General features: G+C 40.7%; 1 protein-coding gene across 1 annotated transcript; it reads right to left on the bottom strand.

Moving 5' to 3' along the window:
* Positions 1–3,875: 3,875 nt before the first annotated feature.
* LOC149846562 (3-ketoacyl-CoA synthase 6-like) lies at positions 3,876–5,590 on the bottom strand. The gene has a single exon (XM_089998069.1). The coding sequence runs from the start codon at positions 5,548–5,550 to the stop codon at positions 4,060–4,062; it is 1,491 nt and encodes a 496-aa protein (XP_089854195.1). The 5' UTR covers positions 5,551–5,590; the 3' UTR covers positions 3,876–4,059.
* Positions 5,591–11,477: the final 5,887 nt, after the last annotated feature.

The following is an 11,477-nucleotide window of genomic DNA, read 5'->3' as shown; positions in this document are numbered from 1 at the left end:
ATTGAAAGATCTATTAAATATAATTGTTTGGGTCAAGATTGGATATGATTGGTATTAGATCAGATGTTTGGATCCAATAAGGTGATATAGATGTAGTTGGATCCAATAAAGCAATATTGGATGGATCTAGATAGTTTAAATTTATTGGGTATAGATCTAGATGATTTAGTTTTAGATCCAGATATTATTATTGGTTTTTGTTGAACTTGAGCGGATCTAGTGTTGAGTTCGGATACCCAGATGCAGGATATTGATCTAGTTTGATCTAAATTAGATATGATTGAGTGATATGCCTAGATATGGGATATGGATCTAGAATTGTTCTAGAGACAGATATATACATATATATATTATTTCAGATATTTTGTATGGATCTAGATTTGATCCAAGTTTTATGTTGGATCTGAATAGTATAAGGCCAGATATTTAGATCTAATTATGATATATTTTGTATGGATCCAGGATTTACACAGTTAAATCCAGATAAGTAGAATACTGGATATATAATATGGATCCATTGACATTTGAAATATATGGATTTGGATTATAGTCAAATCCTGTAAGATCCATGGTTTTAGTTAAACTCGTATGGAAATCCATTTTAATATGGATCGTGTTAGACTTGATAGATAACATCTCAAGTCGAATTTGGATATGGAATCCTACAAATCCAATAAAATTGAATATATATATATATATATATATATATATATATATATATATATATATATATATATATATATATATGCGGATCCGGTAATGGTTTTGAACTTAAATGTTCAAACTAGTAGTTTGATTAAAGCCTGGTAATTGGCTTATCACATTTTAGCATATCCAAATGATAATGTGATAACTCTCATTGGATATGGATCTATTAAATATCCAAATTGGACTTAGGTATGAGATTTATGACTTATTTCATGATGGAAAAACAATCTAGTTTGCGAATAACCTCATGATATGGATATATCATGAAGGAAAAATCCAACTAGTTTATGAAAAACCACATGATGTCATGGCTTAATGCAAATATTGCTTAAATGCAATGCATTAGAAAAGTGAGAGCGGAATTATAATTTTGCACATGCATGTGAGGATATTTATCTGTAATAATGCTAAATAATCATAATGCTTCCTATGGTATGTTTGTATAAATGCATGAAGGAATATTTTATTTTCATGCATATAATACTAAATGATGTTGATCAGTTACATTTATAACTATTCGGATCCGGATATACTAATCTGAAATGATTAGGTAGTGATCAATATGTGTTAATGCACATGAAAAGTGGGAGTATTTGCTATGCTTGGCAAATTATGACTTTATGAATTTCATGGTACTCCACTAGTATGCATGTCTATGGTATAGTTATGGAAGAACCAAAGAACCCCATGACTATGTGAGACCCACATTATGATGTATTTGTGGACTGCATGACTTAATATGCAGTGAATGATGAATACCTGAAAGTTATGACATGATGAAAAAACAACCTAGTTTGTGAATAACCTCATGATAGGGATATATCATGAAGAAAAAATTCAACTAGCGTATGTAAACCTTATAATGTCATGAGTGCAATACACAATGCACTGGTTATGATAAATATGGGTGTTCGCCCCATATGGTCAAGTGAGAGATGTTGGATTCTGGTATGAATCTAGTGTGAGCAAATGGGTCTCACATAGAATCCAACGACCCACTTAGTGGGCCATTGAGATATACACCACTAGGATCATGGTGGGGCCCAGTCTACATTGGATTTCGAGCATGTTTGGGAATTCAATGAGACAGTTAGGTTGGATAATGATTACTCAAAGGAGGTTAAATGCTCCAGCCCTCTGCCTCTGCAAGATCATCTGAACAGGATCTATGATTCTCCCTGATGCAGGTCGTCATCACACCAAATCCTCCTTCTCTTCTCCTAAAGCACTCTTGTGCACACCTGATCCTAATAATCCATCACTCCCATCAGTTGTGGCCCCATGTCCATGCGAGCGTCAAACATGAGACATGGGTGTCTCAGTCAAAGTGGAACCGGTGTCAATAAGAATTTGGACCCTTGATCCATCTCTTGTCATAAAAACTATGATGTAAGCTATACTCTTGTAGATGAGACCATACCCTGGTGTGAACAACATAACCCATTTAAGTTTTCCAATATCACAGACCAAGCTTGTGTGCATTGTTTGGCAAGTGGGTGAAAGAGGGCACCTGTGTTTGGGGACGATGCGTATGCATGAACGTTGTCATGTGCAATAGGTGTAGTGACTCAATGGCACAATCAGACGTGCGGGTGATAAAAGTAGGGGTGGCAATCGGGTCGGGTTGGCGGGTCGGGTTGGTGGGTTGGCGTGTCAGCATACCTCAACCCGAACCCGACCCGTTTATTAAACGGGTTGGCTGTGGCAAACACGAACCCGACCCGTTTAATAAACGGGTAACCCGACACGACCCGCCAACCCATTTAATAAATGGGTTGGGTTGGGTAAACGGGTTTTCAGGTTGGCGGGTTGACGGATCGGGTTGACGGGTTGACGGATCGGGTTGGCAGGTTGGCGGGACGGGTTGACGGGTCGGGTTGGCAGGTTGACGGGTCGGGCGGACGGGTTGACGGGTTGGCGGGTTGGCATACCCCCAACCCGACCTGTTTAATAAACGGGTTACACGGGTCGACCCGTTTATTAAACGGGTTGGCTTAAGCCCAACCCGAACCCGCCTAAGAGGCAGGTTGGCGGGTCGTGTCAGAAATTGCCACCCCTAGATAAAAGGGTACTTGACGTTCATGTAGATGATGGGCGTTTGGCAGAAGATATGCGTGTACTATCAGGTGTCTTGAGGGTCGAGAGGGAGGGGTTCAACAACTGCAAGAATAGTAAATAGACTGCTTTTCACATAAAACTTTGGTATCCAGTTTTCCACAGTTGGGAAGTGTTAAATTTGAAGGGGCCGGACGTCAATAAGCAGTCAACTACCATTCATCACCTCCCTCACATAGGGATGGCAGTGGACCGGGGGAAAGCCGGGCCCCGACCCGTTTGGACCGGGGATGAAGGGTATGAAACGGAGATTTTGGCGGGGACGAAGGTTAAAATCCATCCCCGTTCGGGGATGAACGTACACTTTTCCCCGCCCCACCACGATCCCCGCACCAACCCGTCCCGTCACTTTTCCCCGCAATATCCCTGCCCCATCCCCGTTTGAACCGGGGATGAAGGCGTGGGTGGAGGTTAAAATCCATCCCTGCCGGGGATGGAGGTTCTAATCTTGAGGCGGGGCGGGGGTGGAGACCTTGTCCCCCGCCCGGCCCCCACTGCCATCCCTACCCTCACATTACCCACCATCCAAAAACAAACGCAAGAAACCCACTCTCCCGTCCTGTCTTTCAAAGCAATAAATAAGGTAATAACTCCTACCATTGTAATTTGTTTCACTCACTCTCCTTTTTCATCCACTGAGAGAGAGAGAGAGAGAGAGAGAGGGAGGGGTGTTCAACAACTGCGAGAATAGTAAATAGTCATCACTGCTTTTCACATAAAAGCTGAGCTATCCAGTTTTCCACAGTTGGGAAGTGTTAAATTTGAAGGGGTCGTCAACGAGCAGTCAACTACCATCCATCACCTCCCTCACACATTACCCACCATCCAAAAGCAAACGCTACCAAGAAAAACCCACTCTCCAGTCCTGTCTTTCAAAGCAATAGAGAAGGTGACTCCTACCATTATTACCATTTAACGTTCCTCCATGACTCTGCTTGAACCCCTTTAATTTCTACACAAAAACAAGTACACCCACATACACATGTACAACCACCAATCTCTCTAGCTTACTTAAAAATCAAACAAACAGAAAACTTGGAACAGTTTCATTACAACAAAGAAATAAGAGGGTGGTGGTGAAGAAAGGGCTACTTCCAACCACAAGGAATAAAGAAAAGGAAGATGTAATTAAGAAAGTTTATCAAGGAGAAGGATGGTGAAGGATAGTGATCATTGGATAGCAATTGTTGTATGTTGCTTTGTATCGGCAGGTGGGGATAGTGCAGATTCTGCTGTCTAGAGCTTGACTACTTCAGGGATATGGACCGGGTATTTGTGAATGCAGTCGGACCATGGACCATCCACCGGGACTTTGATGGTCCGGTTGCACTTCCACACCGCACTGTTGCATTTGAAACCGCTCCCAAACGCGATCTGCCAAACACGATCTCCCTTCTTCATCCTCCCCTTGGACTCGATGTAGTTCAGTTCATACCAGAGCGAAGACGAGGACGTGTTTCCGAACCGGTGCAGGGTCATCCTCGATGCCTCAACGTGCTCGGCCGATAGCTGCAGGTTCTTCTCGAGCTCGTCGATGACGCCTCGGCCTCCGGCGTGTATGCAGAAGTGCTCAAAGGCCTGCTTGAAGTCAGGAATGTATGGCTTCCACTTGGGATTGAAGACTTTCCTCCCGATCAAAGAGAACAAGAAGAGCAGTTGCTCCGATGCCGGCAGGACCAAGGGGCCGATCGTCGTAATATTCGACTTGAGAGCTTCTCCGGCGATCGCCATGAGATCCTTGGACAGGGAAATCCCCACCTTGCCAGCACTGTCTTCCTCTTCATACACACACTTGTAGGCCCTGTCGTCGGCGCCCTTGTGGGTTCGGACCACATGGACTAGCCTGTACTTGGCCTGGCGCCTCTCCCTACTGCGGTTCGTCAAGAGGATCGCGGCGCCGCCCATGCGAAAGAGGCAGTTGGGGATGAGCATGGATCGCTGGTTGCCGGCATACCAATTGGGAGTGATGATCTCGGTGCTCACAACAACTGCATATGAGTTGGGGTGCACCTGAAGCAGATCCCGGGCAAGATCCACAGATATCACTCCGGCACTGCAGCCCATCCCAGAAAGGTTGAAGCTGCGGACGTTGCTCCTCATCTTATACTTATTGATTATCATCGCGGACAGCGAGGGCGTCGGCGAAAAAAGACTACAATTTACGACAAGGATATCGACATCCTTGGGCCTGATGCCCGTCTTTTTAAAAAGATCATCCATGGAAGAGAAGATGACGAGCTCGGCCTCGGTCCTCGCATCCACCATGTTGGGATTAGGAGGGATGTAGTGAAGTGCCGGCGGGAGGCTGGTGTCCTCTCCAAGGCCGGACCTCTCGAGTATCCTCATCTGGAAATCGACACTCTTCTTGTCAAAGTGCTCCAAGAGGGTCGAGTGTTCCATGAAGGTGGAGAATGGCACCCTGCAAGTGACCGCAGGCTTGAAGCAAGCGTAGTCGACAAGGTATACCTGTCGCCGCCTCGACATGAAGTAGACGGTGGCGATGAAGACGACGAAGAGGGAGGAGAAGAGGATCTGGACGAGATCGAATCGGAGGGATTGCCAGAGACCGAGGATCTCGTCCTGGCCAATGCGAAGCACTTGAATGATCACGGCAGCCATGGTGGGGAGGAGGAGGAAGGTGAGGAAATGGTTGACAAGGTACCGGTAGCCTAGCTTGACATACTTGAGCCTGACTGAGGAGGAGAAGTCAGGCAGAATGGGAGGCATGTTTGGTGGGTAGGGGGAAGAAGAAGAGGAGATAAAAGGGGAGGGTGCACAGCGGGTGGTGCAGGAGGAGGATTTAAAGGATTTGGAAGGGTATCGAATGGAGGTTGATGGGGTGGTGTAAATGTAGGCAGCCTGCCCTTGTTAAATTAATCAGATGGTTGCTTAGCTGCAAACTTTCCCACTTTAATATATCCAACTAAAATAATTCCCCAAGTTCCCATCTCACTGCACTGGTGTTCATACTGTGATTTGATGATATGGTAATGGACTACTCCAAATGCTTGCCTTTTTAGTGTGGAACAAAAGAAAAGGATCCTATGATCTGATCTGACATATGATGTCAGAAGATCTATCGATGCATCTGAACGGTTAGGATTAGCACCCGTTTGGTTGGACGGTTAAGATTAAATGTAGATTGGATCTTCATAGACATACGATGGATTAATCTAGTACATGGCTTTTGGCTTTTAGTGAGATGTTTTTTCTCAAAGACATTTCCTCGTACTCTCCCGTTACATGGCCCTTGTTTCTCTTTTTCGGTTTTATATAATATATGTACCATATGTTTCTATTGAACTTTTAAGTGTGAAGTTTCTCACCTGAAATAACAACTGCTTCGTGTCACAACGACCCGATGTGTGACACGAGTTGGAGACTGTCACAATGATTCGAGGATGCCGATTTTGATTCCACTCGAGAGTTTGATTTTTTTTTCAAAAAATTGGACACGAGGACACAGAATTTTTTATTTTTTAATCAATAAAAAAATATTTTTTGAATAATTGAACATTAAAAAGGTTTTTTATTAAAAAAATATAATATAATGAAATATTATTTTAAAATATTAAAATAATATCAGATGTGTCATCATGACTAAGCTTGTCTGCTCGTGTCACCAGGGACACTCAGCCAAAGCCATATGTCTATGTGACAAGGTTGGAGACTTGAGTTCATAATCCCATGGGCGTCACCCTCCTGCCTAAGTTGAAGCTTGGCGACTCCCTGGGATCAAGAAGTAAGCCCTCAGAGTTTTACGCCGATGTGAACAGAGACCATAGTACAGCAGGCTGGGCCAGTGCAGCTAGGTCTCTTCACCTGGGGCGGTTTCTTCGATTAAAAAAAAAAATCTATTGACAAATATTTTTTAAATTATTTAAATAAATAATGTTCTTCAATTTTTAGTACATAAAAATGTATGTTTTTATTAAATATAATTAAAAATGAATAAAAACTGTTACAATACAATTAAGTTCGTCTCACCCAATGTTGTCAGAATTGTATCAGGCGCTGAATCGACTCCGGGAATCAGCCGATTCCGATTCTGAACGGAAATGAACCGAATTGGTCAGATTTTGACCAGCAGATGATATCAAAATAATATTTAAAAACCATTTTAAATCATTTTTAAATTTTATTTTAAAATAAGACGAATCAGCTGAGTTTCATACCATTTTTTGCCGATACAATACGAATCGGTTAATTCAAAACGGTACTGACAACATTGGTCACACCTAAAACACGCACCCAAGGTCACTTGTGCCTGTGGAAGAGAGAGAGAGAGTGTGTGTGTGTTCAGTTGTAATGCGGACTAATGGCACCAATTGCCCATCCCCATCGTCCAAGCACAAAGTTCCATACTGGGCCCACCGGAGCTATACAAATCGAGACCGTCCACTTCGAAAGATCTACATCAGGGGCCCACGCGTATCCCATCTCTAACGACAAACATGTGTCATATTGGCAGTCGGCATGCGTGGTGCCTCACATGAGCCCCCAACTGTAAGGCCTCTAAAGTGAGCCCATGGTTTTTCATGGATGCAATAAAAATAAGTAACTTGAATTGTCATCATCATTTTATTATTATTATTATTAATAATAATAAAATATGGAGCCCAAGTTATAAAAAAGCTTGGAACTGATGAAATTTTGCACAGCCAAGTTGGTGTTGAATTGGTTCTCCCGTCGATCGTTGTTTTAATCCTAGTGCCTTAATGCTAATCATAGTTAGTAATATGTAAAAATGGCAAAATTTCATTTGATAATGATACATTATTAAAAATAAGTTTTTGTTCAATAAGACGGATAAAAAATGGCAAAATTAGTAATAAACAAAAATAATAAATAATTTGACTATCAAAAAAATCAACAAATAATATAAACAGGTTTAATTTGGTCTTAATTTCATAAAAAATGACAAAAAAATGGATCCATATGATCATTTTTTCCCTTGAAATCTTAATTAAAATCAAGTTAGGTATAGGAAGTATGAGATTCAATTTCTTCAAGGCTCGATGCAGATGCAAACTCTGGGATCAGATAGAATTGTATATATATTTGAGTTTTCCTGAAAAATGTTTTTCTTAACACAAATTTTTGTGCTCTATATGTTTCTCTTGAAAGAACAAGTTTCTTGCCAATATTTCCAAAAAATGAAAAAAATAGCTTAATTATGATTGACTTGGAATCTTGGCCATTTTTGTAATCTTGACAGAAGAGACCCAACTAATGTTATGAAAAAAAAATTAAGGCTCTATGATTTTTTTTATTTTCTCCGTACAGGTTGGGGGGCTAACTGTTAGGGATCAGGTTCAAAAGGAGGCCCTGGTGGGGGACCCACCGGGGCCCACATACGTGGATGCATATGGATACGGGTGTACCAAACGCTTGCCGCGCCATCAACTCTTTCTGACACGTGTCAAGTGTTTATTCATGCATCGCAAACACGTCAGCCCTAAGTTGATCCACGAGTGCAACTTCCAACCACCCCAGCATGGCCAAGCAAAGAGTCTTTAATGGGTAGGGACAGGTCAAACCCTTTGCGTTAGCCAGCCCTCCTACCTACCGTCGATACAAAAGTCATGAGGCCTTCCGACCCTACGATGGGGGTTTTCCTTGCAAAGGCTTTCATGTGGTTAGTCATGGGTGGATGGGTTGGATGGCTTCCCATCGTTGGAACATAGTTTTTTTTTTCATTTTTTCTCTTAGGGTCATGGTTTGGTCACTAATATCTTTGCTTTTATGAAAGCTATTAATCAACCACCTTGCTACTTGACTAAAAATTAATGCAAATAAAGTATGGAGAGTGCAATCATCTTTACGTGTATGGTGTATCATGAAATATGTGGACTTTAATTAATTGGCCCCTAATCAAATTAGATCCCTTTAGCCCGTTGATTGCAATAGGTGTTAAGCATTTTTCATGCTAAGAAGGGCACCCTTTCATTTGGTAGGGGCCACTTGGGAACATCGCCAAGTTGACGAGACATTACAATTTTTTTAATTTTTTTTGACAAAGAAAGCTGGGGTTAGGGCAGACCCCCACCAGTTATACAACTCATACCATTGGGTTTTGAACTGGCAATCTACCAACACGAGGTGACGTCGCAGTAACTACTCCTGCCAAACAAGTTGGATGTACTTTCTGGTAAACAAAGGAGACTTCAAGGGTTTTTGTGAATTGGGGAGCTGCTTATGTGCAGTCAGTAATTAGATTTTTCAGTTGGCCTAGCAAGAAAAAAACTTTTTTTAGGACAAAAATTATAAATATATTTGCCTAATTTATCAGCTATTTAACAAGCACGCTAACTGTTTTTTGCTTATTGCATTCATTTCAAAAGACAGGCTTGGTATTTTTTTATCCCATATATCTGATGAAAATTGTCTCAATGGTTGAGTTTATTTACATAAAATCCTAGGTCTCCCTTGACCACCAAGGAGTACGTCTTGTTTCAGCCTTGCAACGAAGGACACACACTAGGGGTGGAGCAAGGAATTTAAACTAGGGTGGGGATGAAAGCACAATAAAAAGAAATAATAATTTTTTATAACAATAAACTATACTAACAAGTGCAAAAAAAAATTGAGGAACTACATAGTGCCATAGAATTAACCTTGGTTGAAACTAAACAATATATTTTTAGTAATAAATAAAATTACTTGGGGTACCATACACTACAACAAAGCAGTAGATTAGCGACGACCACCTTCCGTCGCTAATCCGTCGCTAATCCGTCGCTAACCATGTTAGCGACGGATTAGCGACAACGCGGCGACAGTATGCTTACGTCGCGAATATTTCGACGCTAACTGGCGACGGAATAATTCCGTCGCCAAGTCCGTCGCTAATTGCGACGGAATAACGAGCGCTACATTCCGTCGCCAATCCGCCGGTACTAAACGGCGACCACGGTGTGGCGACGGATTTAATTCCGTCGCTAAGCCGTCGCTAGAATAATATGAATAGCGACGGAATCATCCGTCGCTAATCCGTCGCAAAAACGAAAAAAAATCAAAAAAAATTTATTTAAAAATTAATTACGGAGAACTGTACAATTTATATTTCCTGTACAATTTATATTTCCTGTAAATAAAAAACAAACCACACAAAAAAATTCATATAACAAGTATCTATAATAATTAATCGTTCCACCTTAAAACTAAGAAGTTTAATTATTTACAATTCAACAATTACAATTAGGAAAAATAAAAAAAATAGAACTTCTTCAACAAAGTCCTCTAATCATCGCCAAGATTTTGTGCGTCTTCTTGTTCATTGTCTTTATCTGTCCCTTCAGCTCCACTACCCTGATTATCGCTAGCAGCCTACACAAGAAAAGAACAGTCAGTATTGATAAACAAAATATAATGAAATAAATTACACACTATATGTGATTCTATCATGTGCTCATGTGTGATCTAAGGCAATAAAAAAACTCTATATGTGATTCTATCATGCTCATATGTGTGCTAAGGCAGTCAAAAAATTGAATATGTGATTATAGCATGTTCATATGTGTTCTAAGGCATCTAAAAAAACTCTATATATGATTCTACCATGCTCAGATGTGCTTTAAGGCAGGCAAAAAACTATATATGTGATTCGATCATGCTCGTATGTGTGCTAAGGCAGTAAAAAAATTGAATATGTGAATATAGCATGCTCATATGTGCTCTAAGGCAGGCAAAGCCAAAAATTTTATATGTGATTCTATCATAAATGATATATAACATGTTCATATGTGTTCTAAGGCAGTTAAAAAACTCTATATTTTATTATAGCATGCTCATATGTGTGCTAAGGCAGTCAAAAAACAGAATATGTGATTATAATATGCTCATATGTGTTCTTAGGCAGTCAAAAAACTGAATATGTGATTATAGCATGCTCATATGTGTTCTAATGCAATCAAAAAAACTTTATATGTGATTCTATCATGCTCATATGTGCTCTAAGACAGACAAAAAGTTAAATATATATATATGTGATTCTATCATGCTCATATGTGTGCTAAGGCAGTCAAAAAATTGAATATGTGATTATAGCATGTTCATATATGTTCTAAGGCATATAAAAAAACTCTATATGTGATTCTACCATGCTCAGATGTGCTTTAAGGCAGGCAAAAAACTATATATGTGATTCGATCATGCTCGTATGTGTGCTAAGGCAGTAAAAAAATTGAATATGTGAATATAGCATGCTCATATGTGCTCTAAGGCAGGCAAAGCCAAAAATTTTATATGTGATTCTATCATGCTCATATGTGTGCTAAGGCAGTAAAAAAATTGAATATGTGATTATAGCATGTTCATATGTGTTCTAAGGCATCTAGAAAAACTCTATATGTGATTCTACCATGCTCAGATGTGCTTTAAGATAGTCAAAAAAACTATATATGTGATTATACCTGAGAGGGACCTGGAATCGAAGATCCCCTATCCTGAACAGCGGCCTTGATCTCATTTCGGAGAAAGGGGGCGACGGTGTATTGGAAGTAGTTATTCAGTGATTCATTAATGATCTCGCGTACATCATCACCGGAAAGAATAGTCGGCTGCTTGGAGCTTATGTCGGCGCAAGAAGTTGGTGAGCCGTAACTGGAAGAACCAATAACTGGTGAAGTGTTCATATTACTCCCAAACCCGAA

Source organism: Nuphar pumila, chromosome 2 (assembly GCF_984573655.1).
Source record: "Nuphar pumila chromosome 2, dmNupPumi1.hap1.1, whole genome shotgun sequence".
Classification (NCBI taxonomy): Eukaryota; Viridiplantae; Streptophyta; class Magnoliopsida; order Nymphaeales; family Nymphaeaceae; genus Nuphar; species Nuphar pumila.
The sequence above is the reverse complement of the archived record's forward strand: the minus strand, read 5'-3'. Positions and strand labels throughout refer to the sequence as shown.

Excerpts from the sequence above, each read along its gene's own strand:
- LOC149846562 (XM_089998069.1), bottom strand. The coding sequence starts at position 5,550 with ATGCCTCCCATTCTGCCTGACTTCTCCTCCTCAGTCAGGCTCAAGTAT.